The sequence below is a fragment of the Botryllus schlosseri genome, chromosome 2, assembly GCF_051294905.1.
Source record: "Botryllus schlosseri isolate E-star chromosome 2, Bs_hap1, whole genome shotgun sequence".
In the NCBI taxonomy this organism is placed as follows: Eukaryota; Metazoa; Chordata; class Ascidiacea; order Stolidobranchia; family Styelidae; genus Botryllus; species Botryllus schlosseri.
In genome coordinates this window covers 33,167,552-33,189,535 of record NC_137237.1, presented here as the reverse complement: position 1 = coordinate 33,189,535, position 21,984 = coordinate 33,167,552, and the positions used below count along the sequence as shown (strand labels likewise).

Here is a 21,984-nt window from a genome sequence, read left to right as displayed (position 1 = left end):
CTGAGCGTCAGGTGCACGAACACTCATTGCTATGTTGGAAGGCAGATTAATGCTAAAATATTCCGATGTCTTCGAGGGAGATTTTGGGGGCTGGGTAGGTTCATTTGAGGCACATCCAGCAGCGGTATTCGGGGATTGGCTAGCATCATGATCACGAGTCGATAGACGATTGGAAGCCGCTGTCGGTACAATTATAAGTGTGTCGTCGCATGGTGGGCTAAGAGTAGGAACTTCACTGTCAGGTCGCGATGTATCCAGTCTCGGATCGTGGTAAGTCTCCATGACCGAAACGTACGTTCTATTGCGACCACATGTCGGGACGATAGCTGCGTCGTTACAGTGGGCGGAATATGATTTCTTCGTTGCATCGATAGGTTGTGCAAAGCTAGCTCCATTCCTTATAAAGAGATCGTTTCTACTGTTGTCTTTGTATAAAGCCTTTGATGCTTTTGGTGCAATTACACCTGTAGCTTGATCGACACAATTCGGTATCTTAGTTGCACCAATAGATTCTGTGAAGGGACCAGTCTTTGAAGCATCAATCCCTTGTGCTAAGCTAGCGTCATTCTTCGGAAAGAGGTCGTTTCTTCCGGTGTTTTCGGATAAATCCTGTACTACTTTCGGCGCAATCAGACTCGCTGGATTTTGAGATTGAACGAGCCTATCCCGGATTTTAGGTGCGCTCCTGGATACTGCAGAAGGGTCGATCTTTTCGGAAGACAATAACTCGTGTCCAAAGCTTCCGCCATTCTTCGAGATAGCATCATTTTGTGTGTAGTTTTGGAATAACGCGTTCGGTGCTATCACACTTTCTAGTTTCGTAGTTTGATCGAGGCAATTCATGTTAAAGTCACCGTGAGAGGTTTTCGACTGACCAGGAACTAGTTCGCGGTTATTCAATTCGGATAATGGCGGGTTGCCAATGTCTGAGCGATCAACGCAAACATCAGGTACATGCTGGCCTCGCTTTTTTGTTGTAATCGTATCAAAAGCACTCGTACGCGAGATCTCATCACAGAGTGCTTGGAAAGCTTTCGAGAATTCATGATTTGTACTGGCCCTATTAGCTTCAATCAGCTCTCTTCGTCCGTTAGCTTTCTTCAAAGCAATCCGAAATGCCTCATAGTTATCATTCGCGTTTACGTCTCGTTTGGCTGGTAGTGAGTGCGATTTATTCAAACTGCAATCCTGCAGCCATGGAAGAGTAGCAACAGGGGAGGGGCTGACTAAACACTCTAGAACCACGTCATCCATATTTCCAAAATTTTGACTTGTACTGTCTCCGTCATCCATCACACTGCGTGTCAATATCAAGCAATTTGAACCAATCTTCGACTGTAACGATTCCCTGATGCATCCAAAATTCAGTAGGCTCGCAAAGGTAACAACGTATTTACATTAACTACAAGAAACTGTAAGAAAGCATTCTCACTTCAAATTAGATGGCTTCTGTACAGTTTACGGAGTTGGTTTGCAACCATTCCGCTTGCTAATATATCTGAAACTATACCATTTCGATTCTTGGTCGGACTAGTAGGCCTACGCCACTTCAATGCCTGATATGCAATCAACTTTTTTGTGCCGTCATTCTTTTGCAGTCAATTGACTTTCCAATAAAATCCAGCTATAAGTTGGTGCAGAATTAGCCTATTCTATTCGAGTGACTGCATTATCAGTCGAGTACTTGAGTGACCAATTTCACCCCAAGTCCCCTACTAAGGTTCTGCCATGCCTCCTGTGCAAACCGCATCCGAGCGTGCTTCACACACGAATACCCGCCTATCGACAGTGTGCCTATTATGACTTAGTATCAACAGATTCAACACTGATTAGTGATTTTGATTACCGATTGCTATCGTTGAAAAATCTTGCGTTACCAAGCCCCGTCTTGCACGTGAAAGTAATGCAATCGCGATACTGCGCCAAGGTATGTAGTATAATACTTGCCAACGTATACAATACTTGATGTCGATTAGATTTAGCCTCATTATATAATGCTTCTGGATAGCCAATAACTTAAATGGGTAGTACTAGTATAAATGACACCTTGGTTGCATACTGCTTTATAAATATAATCAAATACAGCGAGGTGAGATAACGGACTGGGCCGCAGTTGAGCTTACGTCCATAAGGCCTGCAACGCACGGACTAAACACTTGTCTATGGTAAACGGCAGTCCTCATTGCACTTTCTTTTCACATTCCCTGCATTACTGCGCACCTCGAATACATCCAATACAAACGAATCTCATAGCTACTCTATATGCTTTTCACAAGTCTAATTTTTCGCAGCACCGCCAATCAACAAATCTCAGAGGGTTACAATCGCAGATTGTCTACAGCTCCGAGCATTTTCCCGCGTGGGAAATTTACGAAAACTGACAATCGAACTTGGTCGTTGCTGAGATTCCGAATATACTTCGTTGGCCATAGCTAAATAGGTATACAAATGCCGGTTTAGAGAGCTTAGCTTGCTGTCTGTGCTAGGCAGTCTCAGTAAACTTGGCCACGCACGCGCTCTTCGTGTGCCACTGCTATAGTGCCCATAGATATTCGTGAAACTCGAGACGGTTATCGTTCAGTATAATTCACATGCTTAACGGTGTCTACCGTAAGATGACTAGCAGATAGATGGCTTAGGCTACGTCACTCCTCCACAGTGATATAAGATTTTGGAGGTAAAAGCACCTTACGGACCGACGAATAGGTCTATAGTCATTTCTGATTTATATTTTGCGTACTTGAACTTGCGACTTGTGCCTAGAGGCGTTGCGTATTCGAAACATATATACGATTGCATCATGAGACAACTTATTTAGGAAAATGTGACGCTAACATGGTATAAGCGGGTGACAGTACCGAAGATTCCAAATCTGAACTACGAATTGCGATATAACGTTTGGTCCATAGTATGTAGGCTATCTAGGGTTGCCATACGTCCGGAATTTCCCGGACATGTCCGGAATTTCACTGTTCAAACTAGCGTCTGGGAGGAATTTCTAAAATATGCCAAATGTCCGGAATTTTGACGTAGGCTCATGATTTTTTTCGTAAATCAGCATAAAAACAATATTGTTTGGGAATATTTATGCTGATATATGATATTTTTCTTCGCGCTGCGCGCGACTTACATTCACATTTAATGATTTTAATATGGAGACTTACCACCCTCGCAAAAACTGCCATAAAATATAAATAAAAACGACCTTCGTTTACTGGAATAAGCCAAATTGTAATCGCAATTATAGGAGAACGGTATATTCCTAGAGATCGTTAAGGCCGTTTAAATGCTTTATTCAAATATAGTGACTCCAAACGAGGGGAGGGGTCGTTTGCCTTCATTATGGGTTTGCGAATATGTTGAACGTAATCAGTCACAAAATAGCCCGTGAGTAAGTCTGGGCAAAGGTGCTGACTTCTTTTAGTAATCAGCTCGTAAAATTTTGATCTGGGCCACGGAACATTTTCAAATTGGAGATTGAGTCGCTACCATAAAAGGTTGGAAACCACTGGATGTGGGGTGTTTATAAAGCTCCGTGGTGCGAACCGGCGTAAGGCTGATTAACAAGCTTATCGACAGGACATGAACATAACTTAACGATGTGCAATGGGGCTGTTCCACTTCATTTTGAACTCGCGGTGGCGACAAAGGTAACTCGACCCAAATCTGTTTTGTTGTTATATACTTTACTATGGGACTGGACTAAACATGGACCTAATTTCGTCTCTGGACGTACAACGAGGATGGTGAAAGTATCCATATCAACTTAAATCAACCATATGGATATCAAAGAGCTGTTAGCCGACGAAAATGATGCTATTTCTTGGCGTCTTGTCCTCGTGATGGAAGTGCTGAAATTATGATTCAATCCTTATCACCAACTACAATGGTTCTATCATTATTATTTTCGACATTTAGCGACCAAAACTACACCAGATTGGACTGGATTCAACACAAACCCTTTCTAGATATATTATGACCTTAACCAAATAGCTGTCTGGTTGAAAGACTTCATGTCATTCCAGGGTTGTAATGACTCGAGTCAGACTCGAGTCACGATTTTCGGATGACTCGACTCGACTCGAGTCATTTTCTAAAAATACGGAAATGACTCGACTCGACTCGAGTCAATCTGTGTATTGACTCGACTTGGACTCGAGTCATTGCGCATGACTTGAAGCAAGTCATTGACTCGAGATTCAGACGGCCGAGACTGACATTTCATTGTAATTTCGAAGCCAACACATTATTGGGATTTCGTTTGTTGGTACTGGTGCTTGAAAATGCGGCCAGAAACTGTTAAAAGTGATGAAGTTTGATATATTATAAATGCGAACCATTCAGTATCACCAAACAGAGTTAAAAAAAGTGGGTTTAGGATGACTTTAACTGGAAACTGATCAGTCAACACAATGACTTGGACTCGGACTCGAGTCATAATACCATGACTCGGACTCGATCCTCTGTTCGCTGACTTGGACTCGGACTTGACTCGGTGGGAATTGAAAATGACTCGACTTGACCCGAGTCAAAAATATAAAAGTGAGATTGACTTGTGACTTGGAGCCTTGTAAGTTGGTTACAACCCTGTGTCATTCCAATACCTTCCTATTCTGTAATCTCATCACTATCTGTTGGTGTTTTTAAACGATAAAATACCACTAATACCGACTAGATCTCATCCTCTCTGATAATTGACAATTATAAACGATGTACCAGTTGTGTTGTTGCAGTTATTTTGTTGAATAAAATGGAACAGATATAAACTGAAGTCGCAAAGCATATATAGTCTACAAAGCAGAGGTTCTCGAATATTTTTTTGCCCGACCCGAAAATAAATTGTATGGTAAGCGCATGAACATTGGATTATAACATTCTAAGCAGCGTATTTATGCATACTCATTATTACACAATTACATAATTCTTAAGAAGAAGGAATGTCAACCCGCTATTTGAGAAACCCATGTATGGGGCTGCTTTAAGACAAAAAGCAAAATACTATGGTGTAAACCCAATTGACACAAATAGCACCACCATATCCAAGAATTGTAAAACACAAGAATGAGCTGGTGAGCCTTATGGTCATTTTTGATCATTCAGTTTGTACTTGAAAATCTTTAAGGTTGTAGCAAAGTTAGTTGTGCTACTAACATAATATGTATCAGATAATCAGATACATATATAATAACAGTCCATGTAGTGAGAAACCGACAATAGTTCTGTTTTGTTGGAGTCAATTGAGATAGTTGGCTTACAACTGAGCCTAATTCCAAAGTCTTTCAGTTGGAAGTAGCTGATACCGCCTCGGCGATGGTAATATCATTCCATGGTGGAAGAATTTGCTGATATGAATGGGCATATTGCATTGACGTGCAATGGCCCACCACTGCCTAGACCGAGGCGCTTTAAAAACGACTTCGGGCTCTCAGAAACACCAAGCTTTGCGAGGAGATAGATTTCCAGCAAATACCGTAGTTAGCTAACCTCAACGAAATATTGAGAGGTGTGAATTATTCTTGAAATTTTCTTCTCGCTATGGGCGGTTTTAATGCGAGTTGATATCCGATTTTAATATAGAAGTGTCCTTTGTACAGATGCGAACAGCAGAGGAAAATGATGCGCCTCATAAAGAAATACCAATTTGTATTCGTGTTCACGAAGGAAATTTGTTTCTGGTAGGCCTACGTTTGGGCGAATCCAATATCTTTCCACTATACCGACAATCCTGATGGGATGTCAAGAAATAACATAGTGCAACGAAGGGGACTATACTTACAATTGGCCCAACGTTTCGGCAACATTGCACCAAGCTTAACATGCCTTTTTTGATCGGGTAGCTGTTCACTAAAAATAAAACAAGGCTAGCGATCTCTTCGACTTGAGTCGATGACATGGAATATTTTGTCACTGTCTGAAAATGTTGACTTGAAAATACAAGGTAAATACTTTCACCAGAGGCCTTGTTGTGATAGATTCGGCACGACATTTGCTCGCTTAGGATGTATTTGATTGAGAGGCCTTCGCTGGCCTACAATTGTCTTGCGAACTGCAGCACATCTGAACTAGTTTTTAAAAAAAAAACAAGGGGGTTGACTACATGACAGTTCGGACATGAGCAATTTGGGAAATCCGTTACAGTTCCAAAGTGGAATTCCTCCCTAAAAATTGCAAAATCTCCCCAAGGGGGAATTCCTCCCCAATTGGGAACCACTGCCATAGTCCATGTACAAATAAAAAGTAATCGTTCTTTCACAAAGAATCGATTAGATACGGGAAGTAGTCGATTACGATCACGATTACGATTACTTCGGCATTTTTTCGAATGTAATCGATTGCGATTACGATTACTTGAAAATGCTGTAATCGTCGTAATCGATTACGATTACTAATCGCGATTACCCCATGTCTGGTCACTACGGCAGTACATACATTGAAACATTCAATGATTATTGGTATTTTCTAACGATGCTTATGAATGACTAGATTTTTAATGAATGAGGCACAGTCGGGCTAACGCTCTCCTGTAGTGCAGAGATGCCACTCCTGGGTTTTTCCACCCAGATCTGGGCTTTTCGAGCATCACCTGGGTTTCTGGGTTTTTGTCCTTAAAATCTGTTTTTTTTTTTCAACATCATGTTCATTAGGTTAATTTCATGTTAGAAAATCAATTATATTAGATTAGTAAGATCATAATGTCGTAAAATGCAATAGCTTCAGTTGTCGATTGACTGCTTGATTGCTGCATTATCGAATTTGGAATCGAATTGGAAACCGAGCAGTCAACACAATGACTCGGACTCGGACTCGAGTCATAACGTCATGACTCGAACTCAACCCTCTGTTCGCTGACTTGGACTAGGACTTGATTCGGTGAGGAATTGAAAATGACTCGAGTCAAAACTATAAAATGTGAGATTGACTTGTGACTCGGAGCCTTGTGACTTGGTTACAACCTTGTTGAATACATTTTTCGTTGCGACCGAAGACTACTTGAAGACTACAGCTGGCGTTCAAAGCCTTTACCGTACACCTCTGTGACGTAACATACAATCTACAATGCGTAGCCTAGATGGTTGTTCGCTGGCGACAGTTTGTCAACAACAATCAACATCCACACTCAACTGTGCGTTGATCCAGTGTGAAAGATAATTCTGATCTGGTTTTCAGTTAGATCGTCGAGGTTACGAGTCGTTTAGAAGCAAATACTTGCTGGAATTCGTAGAAAATGAATTGGACCACTAATAGGTGAGAGATGCGAGTTGATAACAAACCAGTACCGGTAGTGAGCGTTTCAGAATCGTCGTGATGGATGCCACTATTTTTCTACGTAATCGGGCTCTGCGTTGAACATATATATATTGCAAGAATTTTAGGATTAGGGGTTCTTGTCGCGCATAAATCTAAATTGAACTATTTACTATAAATCCCATTATTTTGGACGCAGTGTTTATGTCGTTGAGGCTACAGGAAATTATCTGTTAATTAGGGTTACCGTACCATACGTCCTCTTTTAAGAGGATTTGTCCTCTTTTTTGATATTTTGTCCTCTTATTTGAAAATTTAGGTCAGATTTAGAGCCAATTGCGAGCGATATGCCGTAAATTAGCACAGAAGTGACGATCCTGTGGGTATTTTGGAGTGAAAAACGGTGATTTTAGCTCTGGGCGGAAAGACGACCTTTTTTTAGTCATCCACCTAGCAATGCGGAAAGAAAAACGGTATTTTGAGCTCTGAGTGGAAAAGATGACCCATTTTTTTTCTAGTCAACCGATCACAAAGTGGGAAAAATTCACCGGTTTTTGAGAATTCTTCTCCGGTTTTGCAAGTCTCAAATTTCTGAAAAAGTGTCCTCTTTTTAGATTTCCAAAATATGGTAAGCCTACTGTTAATATCCGTGACCATCTTCGAATCGGCGAGATTAGCGTAGTGCCACGATCCACAGCTGAACCTGAAACATCAATAGGTTGCGGGTTTCGCCATATGATCTGAGTGACTGATGTCATAAAAAAACTAGAAGTGGGCCGCGCTACAAGCCGGCAGACACGGAATAATAAAAAGAATATCGACCCAGTGATAAATGACCATTGCAGTCGGAAATAACATGAATATCCCAAAAAGAAATCATCACATTTGAAACTAGTGACGTGTTTCATGCGTTTTGTGAGAGAGAATTTTATAGATGCTCTATATTTTGCAGGAATAGTACATCCCGTTCACGAATTCCTCGAAAGAGCTCCAAGGTAGCCTGCCACACGTTTCATCTCATGCTCTTTTGCCAATAATATATTACCTGCAACTATTATCCCGATAGTCTAATTGTAGGCCTACCGCTCTATCGTGGATATTTAATTACTTTCCTATTGCGATTTCGATACTCAATAGTGCAAAGAAAATTATGTTAAGTTTGATTTTACACATTAATTGCTGAAAATGAAACGATGTGGCACTATCGAATATGATCGGGAATGGCATGATACATATTGCTGTCAAATTTTATCCTCTGTCTGCTCGCGCAATCAGATTTAACAGTAGAGCTGAGTGAGGTGTGTTTGAAAAGGTATGACTCCCCAATAATAATAATTAAACATCTTCGGGTGCATACCCGTTGGCAGGAATGAAACGGCACTTCGTCAGCCCCCCCCCCCAAAAAAAAGATTTGAATCTTGGGCTACCATAAGGTGATAAACCGACCCCCACCCCCATCACGTCGTTCGCTTTGGCCACGAAATTATAGTTGTACTGTTTAGAGAGCCAGCGTCAAGCGCGTAAATTTTCGATAATTCATGATAAAATCGGTCAATAACATCAGGAATTGCATATATATTGCTATCAATTTCTTGTCCTCTCTGCTCACGTAATCAGATTTACCGGTAGAGCTGACTGAGGTGTCTTGAAAACTGTAGGGCCCGTAAATAATAATTAAACGTCTTCGAACGGGTGGACCCGTTGGTATGACTTCGTGATCTCCTGTCTGCTATATCAAAAAATATAGAATCGCCCAAACGTACTAAACTAAAAGATCACATGATTTCAAATTGGTATTTCTTCACTGGCATATAATTTTTCTCTGCGAGCTGGTATTTGTCTTGTGAGGTTGAGATTGCCAAGACGTAAACATTCGGCGCCAGTAATTTAGGCGCCTACGGACAATTAAGCCTATAATAGTATATTGTATACATAACGAAGTTTTCGGTCAGCATAAGGGCAGTCATTTTCGGCCAAAGTTTTCTCGCTGCCGATCGTTCTGGCACACTTCTTGGAGTCGCATGTTACATAGCTTAAAGCATCATATGTCTTGGTGCGTCGTTGCGCGGTAATGGCCAACGCCGATATGCCCATAGCTATAAATGTTGCGCATGTTTCTTGAGGGAAGAGTAACCAAAAACCAAGATATTTGGCAACTTGAAATCGCGCGAAAATTTTTTGAAAAGTTGCATAAATTTTCAAATATACTGTATAATTTATGCTAATTCACGAAATTATTATGGGCCCCCTTCGAGCTCACCCCCTCCCTAAATTACGGGGTTTGGGGTGCGGCAGTTACGGTCTTGGTTATAATCCTCAGTACCGAGCAAATCTAAATCCAAATTCAGTCCGACTACTCGTAAATTAGATAAATCAATACCAAATGTTTAGGTGTTTTTCGAATGTATACGTAATGGATCGCGCAACAAGACTGCCATGAACGTAGTGCGTAGGCCTCGCTACGCGAGTGATCATCGGAGTAAAGATCTGGTTCATCTCGACTGTGTCGTTAACACGAAGCGATCTGCAAGGAATGTTTATAGCGGTTGGTGTTTTAAAGTGATCGTAATAATTTACCCTCTCGGCCTCATTGATATTATTAACCCTGTTATGGACGAGACAAAGTGGAAAATCTGCACAATACTACACAACTTTTGCAAAATAATCTACCACTGTCGTTGGAGTGACTACCCCGTAGTCCGTACTCGTGGCATGGAAAGTTTCATCATTCATTTTACATCTAACGTTGTTGAACATAGGTAAATATCCAATTTTACGAATTACGCAGGCACGCGGGGTATGTGGGCTATAAATTGAGGCGACATGATGTTGATTTTAATTTTGCTCTTTTTTTTGTATCTCTGTTTCGAAATGTTGATGCCAATACTCGAGTTTACCGCACGGTTCAAAAATTACGGAGTGATTGGTGCAACGCATATTTATCAATGAGATGGTCACTGTGCAAGTGTGCATGGTCAACGTTGGCACTCGAGTAGAAATAGAAGCAACAACAACATAAATTTCCACCCATTACAAGACGAGGTGGCGATTGCCAATGCATGTCAAGACTACTTCAAGTCGCATGCAGTATATATTGAAGGTATGAAAGTACGTAAGTAGATTTGGACGAGGGCTCCCATGCGTTTAGCAGCTGATCGGAGGCGGCTACTTTCGTAATCGCAAAATTCATCTTCACGACTAACGCCAAAATGACAAGTGACACTCAAATAATAGACATTTTCGAAGATAGATTCAATTTCCGCGATAACGGGGCTAATCCACTAAGATGTTTTACTGGACTCGAACATGTGCTGGAAGAGTCATATTCAGTCCCTAGAAACTAAATTATCACCGAAGTGCGGCCTGTTCTACAGCCTTGGGCGCTTCATGCCAGCATGGGTTCTTCTGATACTCTTTAAATCCTTAATCCAATCGAAGTTACATTATGGCATCCTCTGTTGGGGGGCTGCCAGTAAAACTGCACTCAAGCCACTGCAGAAACTGCAGCATAAAGTGCTCCGAATCATAGCTAGGGCCCCAAAGGGGCTTGGCTGCCCATCCAATAAGTCGCTGCTGAAGCGATTCGGCGTCCTAAACATAGAAGATATGCGGAAACTAGAAATCGCCAAGTTTATGTATCAGTTTCACTGCGGTCGTTGCCCCGAATATTTCAATGACTTCTTTACCTCTGAATCAAAAGCGCACAAGTACAACACACGCGCGTCCACGTCGTCCAAATATCATATGATCGACCGAAAAGATCATCGCTCCATCAAATATGCCGGACCTGATGTGTGGAACAGTATCCCGCCGGCCATCCGATAGTCGACGAGCATGTCCACATTCAAGTCGAAATACAAGCAATTACTACTAAATAAATACAGTCCATCCTCAAGATTACCGGACCACGACTGACCTATCGATCTCGCTTCCCGTGACATGCCGCCCTATTTCTTGTCGCATTCTTCTTCTATACTATCTTCTTTACTTTCATTCAGTGTGCATGCCTCCTCTTTACATCGCCTAGGCCAAGGTGGGTGTCAGATTCCATAGACTACGCCTTGTCGCTTCGACATCTTCCTGTCTTTTCATTGTATCGCATTTTTGTGGTGTATTGAACTGATAAAATTGCTAATAAACCAATGATGATGATGAATGCCTTTACAGTTTCAGTCATGCAAATACATCAAAAAACTACTATCAACGGAGTGTAAAAAGTAAGTAGTTTTACCTAAAAATATCAAGTAGGAGTATAAAAACAGTAGTATATAAAAGCATAAATTCCTCGCACATGCAGCCAAAACCAACTCGAGTAGCCTACTCCAAGAAAGAAGTACTTCGTTACTGACGACCTCTATCGACAATAATATTCTTTAGTAAAGATTTGCTGTCATATAAAAGAGGGACAGTCCGCACACAAGAAATAGTCGAAGTCGTCACATTGATTCCTATTATCAGGTACAAATATCAACACCGGAACGTCTGGACTGATGCCCTGTAGAGCAAGGTGAACGGGCGTCAAGTTTAATGATATTTTCCTCTCTCGTACATTTGATCCTGTTTGACGCTAACTTACCCTCTGGCCATAGGAATAAGAGTGACGGCAATCCCGGGAAGTGCGGTCAAACTCTCAATGTGCCGAACGCTTCTGCTATGGCAGAACCTCCTAAGTTTGACTTCGCTGGCACTACGGACAAGGCAAGCGAGGGATTGTTTCCAGAAAGGTAACGCGTTTGGGCTGGAAAACTTCACTTAGAACAGTCAGAACAGACTGTTCGCCACATTCACGAGGCCAGTTGCATTGCATTCAATTTTTGATGATGCCCTTGATCAATGTTCCCTCTAATTTTTCACGAGTCTGCGCGCACTTACCAACTTACTGCGCAGCTCCTTGGACAATAGTGCGTAACGACTAAAAAAAGGTCCTCACTTCGACCGTCTCAGCACTGGGCAATTGCACAGCTTGAAGGGAACATTGCTCATGATATATTTCGACATAATGTCAGTAACGAGGTAGTTTTAGTTTTTAAAAGTGATACTCAATTTCCACTTGCACTGCATCCTTTCGAGCAATCCGCCTTTGCATGTTTTTCTTTTATAAAACAACAGTTTATGCAGGAATCATAATTACTTTACCTGATGGAACCTGGGAGATTTTCCATTATCAAGCACTTATCGTGAGTCATCGCAATGCATCTTGTAATTTAATCATAGAAGCTGCTCGGAAACTACTTTTAATGCTACGCTATACATACATATATCTCTAGCCGTTCACTATCATTGTAGACTTAGGTAACACACAGATCGAGCAATTGTCGACTTGAGAAATATAAGTGACTAACTTGAGTCGCTGGACAACTCTGTCTGTATCACGGAATTATTCCACGGTTTGAAATTTACTTCAGTTCGCTGTTCGATTTCGATATTGACTGGATTCGGCGGCGCCATTTCGACCCACAGCCTTCCAACCAGTCAACACGTATAGACCAATTCATGCAACAGGTTGGCGCACTAACTTTTAATTGTGGTTCTTATCGCGTGTTGCTAACAGGGTAACTTTACTATGCACTCCATATTGCGTGCATCAGCTTGGGGCATTTAGACAGGATCAGCGGTTATCAGTAGGGAAGTATGCCTTTCGGGTGTACCCTAGTAGGTTTGGAGAGTATATACTTGTACTAGCTATGCTTGTATCAGATAGTAGTGTTGGGGTTGGGGTTTCATGTTTATGATAGAAATTTAGTGTCATAAAAATTGGGCGAAATACCCTGTGTCATGGTAACTGAATCTAATATTGAAAATGTCACCTATTCGTAATATCATTACCGTACATTCATTAGTCATTTAGTCTCGAAAATGCACTCTGCTATTTCGAAGGAAGTCACCGCCGGCCAGAAAAGTATGCGAGTAAATGCGGCCCCTCGGCCATCGCTATATTACAAACTGCTTATTTGGGTACTTTTCATATCTTCATTTTCTACTTCCAGGTAAAGAAGCTTTGGAATTGATATGGGAATCTGTACTTGTACTTGTAATAGAGTAGAAATGTACAGTAGGGTTGTTCAAAAAAACCTTTTTTTTTTCCAAATCTCACTCGCCTACTGACTAAATCGTCAGGTTGTCCAAGAAAACGATGCACACCAAATTTGACTCAATTCCAACCAGTCAAGGCCGTGCAATCTTGAATTGAAATTTTTAATTTATTAAAAAAAATTGAAAAAAAAAATTTCTCAAATTTTTCTGTCAACCCCATGAAATTGTTGGGCTGTCTTCAAAGACGATGCAAAACAAATTTGAGTCAATTCCGACTTGTAGAAGCGGAGCTATTTGAGTTTTTCGTTGATAATCCCCGGATCAAGGATAATCCGACAAATATCAACGAAAAACGCGAATAACTCCGCTTCTACAAGTCGGAATTGACTCAAATTTGTTTTGCATTGTCTTTGAAGACAGCTCAACAATTTCATGGGGTTGACAGAAAAATTTGAGAAATTTTTTTTTTCAATTTTTTTTAATAAATTAAAAATTTCAATTCAAGATTGCACGGCCTTGACTGGTTGGAATTGAGTCAAATTTGGTGTGCATCGTTTTCTTGGACAACCTGACGATTTAGTCAGTAGGCGAGTGAGATTTGGAAAAAAAAGTTTTTTTTTAACAACCCTAATGTACAGCCTTAACCTATACTTCTACTGGAGAACCAACGGTAGCTACTTTGGCCGTCTCTGGACAGGATACGTCTTTTGCAATATAGGATTTCGTGGTGTATAGCAGTGTTGGGATCAAGTCACTACCTTCGAGTCACGAGTCATCTCGAGTCATTGCAGATTTTGACTCGAGTCAAGTCAAGTCAATCGATATTTGAAGATGACTCGAGTCCAGTCAAGTCACTCGATTTTTGGAGGTGACTCGAGTCAAGTCGAGTCAAGTCAAGTCAAGTCACGAGTCAAGTCACAATTCAAGTCAAATTGAATCTTCGAAGTATGAGTGATGATTCAAAGTCATAGCATTTTGCCAGATGCGTGAAAGACAGATTAATCGGCCATTTAGCTTGAATCAAGTAACGAATATAAAGTGAAATATACAAGGAAAAGGGCGATGTATCGCACACGCACACGTAGAACTGCTAATAAAATACGTGATTAACTATAGTTACATGCTACAGTCTGTTATTATCAGCCAAAATAGAGGATCGAATACGAAACTTCGAGAAGTTTAACCAAATTGACATGGTACAATACACTACCCAGCTACACATCCGTGAGAATATAAACGCATGAAGTATATTCATTCGATTTAAATCATACAGGAGGGTTGGTAAAGGTGAGCACCGCTCAATGTAAGCGCCGAATCGACTAAGAAATAGATACGTTTCCATTAATCTACTACTACTAATACGACAACATGAGCCGTAATCATTTCGTTTGCGGTCAATTTCTTTGTGATGTAACAATCGAGGACCAGAGAAACGTACAATAAGTGAATGACTGGTTGCTCTCACAAGTGTCACCAGCGTATCGCGAATAATCCGAACATACACGTGACGTGATACAGTGATTTAGTCGACACCATTTACTTATTGATGACTTGAAATTGACTCGTAAATTTTTCTCCGAGTCACGAGTCAATCCACATTTCTGAAGCGTCGAGTCAAGTCAAGTCATTTTTGCAAAGTGACTCGAGTCAAGTCAAGTCATACGAAAAAGTTGACTCGAGTCAAGTCATGACTAGAGTCATCCCAACACTGGTGTATAGGCAATAGCTTTGTTATATTACGATTAGCCGAGTAGCGAAGATCAGAATTATCACCACTGCGCGCAAATATCTATGACGTACTCATCGAAATTAGAATTCATCGGAATGCCTCTCGTCTTGTGTTCATTTTCCGTTCGATATTTATCCAGATTTCCCGACACGGCCACTCATCGGAGCGGCAGAGAGGTAAATCCAGCTCTTGGTAAATGACTTTCACTTCCACTGCAAATCATACTTGATGTTGGTACAGGTGCTGGCTTTGGAAAGATTAACTTGCGTGAACCATGGTCGTCATCCCAGCAAAGTTCGCGCGACTCTCACTTGTAAGTATGAGCTATATCTACCGAAGTGTGCAGTGAAGCGGAGTTCATCGCCGTCAAAAAATTTGGACTATGAATAAAATAGTATTTACGGTGACCGATTGTTTAATTATTCATTGTAGTGGTGCCCACCGTAAATACTATTTTAATCAAATCCAAATTTTTAGACGGCAATAACTCCGCTTGTACTGGTTGGAATTCAACCAAATTTGGTGACCATCGTTTCTATAGACAACCTAACACTTTCGTGGGGTGAACAGAAAATTTTCAATTTTTTAGTTATTTAATTTTATATAATAAATAGAAACTTTCTTCTCCTGTAGCAATGCGGCTACTGGTTGGAATTGAGCCAAATTTGGTGTGTAGGCTTAAATTAGGTAACCTAACAATTTTATCAAGTAGCCAGTACGATTTGAGAAAAAATTCATTTTTGAAGACCCCTAATGTACACGGTACCTGGCTACGACTCGAGCCACTTAATGCCACAATGCTGAAGTAAATATTGCCGTTTTAAACGTAGCCAAATGTATCAACTGGGGCAATCAAATGATATAATAATCCTATAAAATCAATATCTTCCGTCGCTTTGCCGACGATTTCCACGAGGACCTGCAAAGGAATATAAGCTTACGGTCTAGGCCAGACCAGTAATGCATTAGGCGTCTGAGTATTGCTACCCTGATCCAATACCGCAATTGCACGGATTTGGATTTTTTGATACAATGTACAAATAAACATATGAAATCAGGATTGACCCCGTAGGCGTGCTACATTTTTTTACATCAGGCAACGATATCTATTTCATTGATTGGTTGAATAAGCATCATTCACTGACTATACCTGCCCGCGAGAAGGTTTTGAGTGGCCCGCGAGGTAATTTTATAAATTGGTAATATCACCAAAAGTGGATTGCTCAGATTGTGAACTTGCATGGCCTGGCCAACCAAAAATTTGGTTAGTCTGGCCCCAAAACTTGGGATGTGACGACTAAAATATCAGTTCCGACGCATTGGCAGATCCATGGGCCAGTCAAATTTTGGTAGATTTATCTAGAGTAAAATTTTTCTTCACGCTTTCCACAATATGTTGTCACTCGATTTCTTGCTTTTAATATCGTTACCCCCTCCTGAAAATGAAAGAACGCCTAATGTACCAGATTAAGTCTAATTATATTCGCAATTACGAGAGAAAGTGTCGTCCAACATGCGACCTTGCGTTTGCACTCGCAGAAAGACCATCGACGATGAAACATATAGGCAGTAAATGATTGACGCATGTTGGCCGAAGCTTTCGATATCGATATGGCCAGGCGCCGAATAGTCCAGTTCTTGTAAACTGAGCCCAGCAATATACACAAGCAACAATAATATTGACCTATAAACTTTGAAATTTTTTCGCGCGGCTAGTGGCCCGCGCGATGGTTCGTCAGTGAAATATGGCTCTTTGGCCAAAAAGGTTGGCCACCCCTGTGTTAGACGCATGCAGCTATAGTGGGAAGATTGGCAATTTTATATATCTTGCCAGTTCTTTATATTTTTGTTCCAAAGTCGTAAGAGCAAATCGAAGGCAGTGGTGAAGGTTTTCACTGGTCATACAGGTGCGAAATCATATTTTTTTAAATAAAATTCGTGTTTGAAAGCGCTTACTTGCAGCTCTGTAAATAGACCCAAACATTTGCGAAGAGCATGAAAGTTATTTGTGAATCCTTCCTTTCGCCAAAACTATACTCTGGTGGCTCAGCACTGACAAGTTCCGCATTAGGACCACGATTCGCCAGTTGAGAAGCGTGAAGGCGTACTGAAATTTTCTTGGTAAACTATACACGCGATTGACCGATATTTTCTCAACTATAGCCACCGTTCTGTTTGACAGTGAACTCGTCAATTTGTACTTCAGAATCCGCCAAAGGAGTCGTCAAATCACATGCTCTGACGAACCCCGTCAGTTCCCTACACGATCAGGAATGGACTTTCAGCAGAAATTCGGTGTACCAACAACCGGAATGTTCGAAAGTTGCGATCCTTCGAGCTTCTCGTTGGAAAACGAACTTTACAATAACACGCGTGAACACCCAGACTCGCCCCGTTCATTTGGAATACAGCAGCATGTTCCACGCACCGTTCGCTTCGATGAATCTTCGCTGATACAGAGCGTAAGATGAATTTCGATACTCTCGCATTATACTGCTTAGTTATTCCCGAATCGCTAAAGCCCGGAGAACTATTTGCTTATCTATCATATCATCCTGAATTGGGATTTGATAAACTGGATTTTAAAATTTGAGGGCTAATATGGCTTCACGAAATTTTAAAACTGGAGTTATCTTTCTGTTTCCAAGCGGCGTTTTACACCGTGCGACTTTTCGATGGATTTGAACCATTGCCAGTTTTTAACTTTGAGTTGGGACTAAAATTCAGAACATGATTTCGACTTGAAAGTAACATGTCCCTCGTGTCCGCAATACATTCACACTGTGATACCGATATCACCACTTTCTGCGAGTCTGTGTTTTCAGAGAGTGAAACATGACAAGCACGATCAAACTGACTTATAAATTACAGTAAAGTACTATGCTACAATGTACCATGACTTAGTTGTTAGGCTAAATCGACATATCCAACTCCTAACAATAGGCCTAATTGTACTTCTGACAGTAGTGTTTCAAATAGCGGGTTGAATATTACAGTTTTTCATGTTTACGATCATTTCTTGATTAATAATACTATGAAATGTGCTTGTCAAGGTTATAGTGCAGGGATGCACCACTATTTTTAACAGAGCTTCATAAACAGAAGATTGAAAGTTTCTTAGATTCGGCAGGAGTCTTACCGCTCTTTTTCGGTTGGCTAGGCTTGTGGTGATGACTGAATCAAAAAGTCAACTCTTCCGCCTGACAGCCAAATCCGCACTATCCACTCGTGGATATTGAGATTTTTCGACCTTTTTACGTCGGTTACTGATACTTGTGGTGTGATGACTATAAAAATAAAGGCCAACTCTCCCGCCAGTGTGTCGTATCCGGATATTCTACTTAAGGATACTGAACCAGATGAGGTCCAATACTTCAAAGGTCCGCGGTACCACAATTGAGTATCCTTGTATAATGTATAGTGAATGTAAGACTTTCGTTGTAATCTTGATAACCATATGTAGTTTACACTTGCAATCTGTGTCTTCTTGCAAATTTGTCAACACAGGCGAAATTTTCGTTTACCGAATCATTAGTAGAGTAGCGGTAATGAAAAGTAAGTATATGATGCAACAGAAAAAATTTTAAAACCCGGGTTTCTGCCGATTCAAAAGCCGGATTAAGAGTAGACCGAACTGCCATCAAAACCCGGGTTTCGTTTTACCACCTTACATAGTAAAGTTGACCATGTCACAAAACCAAAAGAACATGGTTTGATTGCGTTTATGTTGCCGTCATTTCATTCGCACAGTTACCCGAGGAGGATCAAGATCCACTCGATACGTCATTCGCCGATAAGTTGTCAGCGAGCATTGAAAACATCATTTCTCCCGGTGGTTCGCAACGATCCACATCCTCATATTTCCCGACGTGCGCACAAAACTCCGAAGAAGTGTTGATCAGAGGCGCGACAGGTCCGCCGACAGAATTTCGCGCAGAATCTCGGACGGAAAATTCGTTACGGGCTCAGGATATCAACAACTTCGAGGGCATGCGTGACCAGGGTGCTATGTCACCTTTTTTAGATGGAAATGACGCTTTGCCGTGGGCGAATGGTAGGGGCACTGGGATACCTGAAGCCGCGATAGAGACTGGGTTTTATGAACACGATTTGCGGACAGCCAGGCCCAGTTCAGAAACTTGCACCGTGATTCCGCAAACATCGACAACCGTATACACTCTGCCTGATCTTTCACCACCCGGGTCGAAAACCTTATCAATGGTGGGTGACTCTGCTGATATGCCTATTGAACCACAGCAACAATCCGATATACCAGCAGTTTCAACGCCTGGGAACAAAAATGCGTTAACCCAGACCTTTCACAATCTACCTTCTATAGACCAGCAGACGCAGACGGGCTGTTCTGTATTATTAGTAGATGGTGGAACGGAGACGTCTGCGGAAACGACCGTTACACTACCCTCCAAGAAGCGACGAAGCGCCAGGTTCAAGAAAAACGCTACCCATGTAAAAATGTGACAATGCGTTTTTTACGAAGACGCGTTATTTACGAATACGTTCGTTACGATGCGTTCTTTACGAAGAGTTTGGGTGGTTCGAATATACTGATACATCGTTGTTGTTTTTTCATTGTGTTTGCTGTGTAATAAACAAGCTTCGCTCCTAATTTAATTTCATGTCTGCGCATACCATCGACGGCAGTCGTTCATAACCGGGGTTCCTTGATCCAGTCACTGCGGTTCCGCTGCCGGTCAAATCACACACTCATTTTATTCATATGATTCGCGATTGGACGCCCGTCTTGGTCATAAAGCCTACTGACTGCGTCAATTAAACGCGATCAGCAGCCAAATTGTTGTGGTGCTGCTTCGTGTGGAGAGTAGCCTACGCAGGTGAGGTTGGGGGTCGAAATAGATCCCCAATGTTATTAGTTCATCTCCAATGTTACTAGCTCATAAGCAATAAAGCAGTGCTTCTCAAACTTGATGATAGTGAAAAATATCGCGTCCCTTTATCGTCATATCACAAAATGCAACCAGAATGCTAGCAATCCCCTCTGATGGTTTGATGGCATTGAAGATTATGGCTGTTGACGAGAGAATTCTCCAATATTAAATGAATATGAATAGCTAAATATGAATCGGAGGCAAATTTCCAGTTGACCGCTGCTTGCCCCGTCTGCACATGCTTTAACGCGCCCCAGTTCAAGAGCTACTGCAATAAAGCAATTGGTATCGCTATGTGGCGTTTCGACCGAACAATACGATGATAGTTTTTTAATAAAGCGAAACCTATTGCATTTCGAACATGGTCTCACTAAGGCAGCGGTTCTTAACCAGGGGCACGTGGTTGACCGCTTTAGGGTGCGAAGCATTAATGTAGGATTGTAGGGAGTATGAGATGCAGTGTGAAGTTCTACGCTATTTCATGACTAAAATTATTTTGCAAATCATCATAGAGCATAATGTAAGTGATCGGAGATCTTCAACTTGAAAATTTCCTTCGCACTTCGGTCGATTTAGTTTCAGCTGAATTGGTGCTTTATATTTGCGTGCCATCCACTCCAACAAAATATGACTCTTCTCGTCATCAGTAGCCGTAGGTAATGGAATTATTGGTTACTTTTGATATAGGACGGGATGGAGAATTGGAGATAGCAAGTGTTCAGGTTGCGATATATGTCTATAATAGGCTTACCATATTTTGGAAATGAAAAAAGAGGACACTTTTTCAGAAATTTGCAATATGCAAAACCTGAGTAGAATTCTCAAAAACCGGTGAATTTTTCCCACTTTGTGATCGGTTGACTAAAAAAAAAAGGTCATCACTTCCGCTCAGAGCTCAAAATACCGTTTTTTCTCCACACGGCCAGGTGGATGACTAAAAACAAAAAAAGGTCATCTTTTCGCTCAGAGCTAAAATCACCGTTTTTCACTCCGAAATATCACCGGAGCTTCGCTTCTCTGCTAATTTGCGGCATATCACTTGCAATTTGCTCTAAATCTTACCTAAATTTTCAAAAAAAAGGACAAAATCTCAAAAAAGGGGACAAAAGGGCGTCCTCCGAGGACACTTTCAAAAAAGTCAAAAAAGAGGACAAATCCTCTTAAAAGAGGACGTATGGTAAGCCTAGTCTATAATGATTCTTGAAGAAACCACCGCGATAGCTCGGACACTTTGAATCCATGATGATTATGAATAGCGCAGTGCACATAAATACATGCGCATAACTAAACCACAGGGTGTCGGGCGTCGACTTTGATAACTACTGCGTTAGGTGGTGATCCGGTAACATCGAATCCTGATTTGTATTTTGCATAACCTCTACGTCGCAGCCTTGCTCATCCATATTTCGATTAGGCCAGCTGGGGTGGCCAACCTGCGGGCGCATGGCCGCATGCACTATGCAGCCGTAAAATCTAAAACTATGCGACCGTCTGCATGTAGTTGAGCTAGCATGTGTTAGCGGTCGTAAATATGCAATTTGAATGTACGAATTTGTTCCAATATCTTTCAGAGATTTTCTTCACTCTTGGCGCGATTTAGGGATTTTTCGTTTTTAATGTGTTCTTGCAATCTGAGCCCCCACCGTACAAATACGAACCGTAGAGGGAAAAATTGATACTCCTCATAAAGAAATAACATGTTGAAATCGTGTACGTTTCACGAATGAAGGTTTTTCTGCTACGTTTGGGCGATTCCAATATATTTTGACTATACCGACCGTCTTGCAACAATACGGTTAGAAAAAACCGGAAGAACCATCAATAATAATTGGATGCCGAAATATTTCTCACACATCCCCCTGTCAGCTCTACCGGTTAATCTGATTACGTGGGCTGAGAATGGATAAATATTTGATAGTAATATGTGATACTACAAATATTATCGACATTCAAGGGGTTGATAAATTTTCGCGAAAACGGTAACCGAATCCCAATCACGTGCCAGGTTGAACACCCTGGACTATATCACATGATGAATATGTGACAATAACATCATCACCATCTGCTTAC

General features: G+C 41.3%; 2 protein-coding genes across 4 annotated transcripts in view; one reads left to right on the top strand and one right to left on the bottom strand.

Moving 5' to 3' along the window:
* LOC145434474 (lysosomal leucine aminopeptidase-like) overlaps window positions 1–21,984 on the bottom strand; it is a 229,069-nt gene that overhangs the window by 74,797 nt on the left and 132,288 nt on the right. The gene's annotated exons all lie outside the window — the stretch shown is intronic.
* Window positions 7,068–19,639, top strand: LOC145434460 (uncharacterized). Of its 2 annotated transcripts, XM_080311816.1 has the most exons (10): window positions 7,068–7,245; window positions 8,198–8,240; window positions 9,637–9,790; window positions 11,704–11,752; window positions 11,835–11,969; window positions 12,651–12,747; window positions 15,147–15,183; window positions 15,248–15,320; window positions 17,214–17,469; window positions 18,758–19,639. In XM_080311816.1, the coding sequence occupies exons 1-10, from the start codon at window positions 7,226–7,228 to the stop codon at window positions 19,484–19,486; spliced, it is 1,593 nt and encodes a 530-aa protein (XP_080167942.1). In that variant the 5' UTR covers window positions 7,068–7,225; the 3' UTR covers window positions 19,487–19,639. The 2 variants fall into 2 exon arrangements, with proteins under 2 accessions (XP_080167942.1, XP_080167943.1); XM_080311817.1 differs by lacking the exon at window positions 9,637–9,790.

Coding starts and splice junctions, on each gene's coding strand:
- LOC145434460 (XM_080311816.1), top strand. CDS start 7,226: ATGAATTGGACCACTAATAG. Junction 8,241..9,636: donor TTCCTCGAAAGAGCTCCAAG/GTAGCCTGCCAC, acceptor CCAAATGTTTAG/GTGTTTTTCGAATGTATACG. Junction 11,970..12,650: donor GAGGGATTGTTTCCAGAAAG/GTAACGCGTTTG, acceptor AATTTACTTCAG/TTCGCTGTTCGATTTCGATA.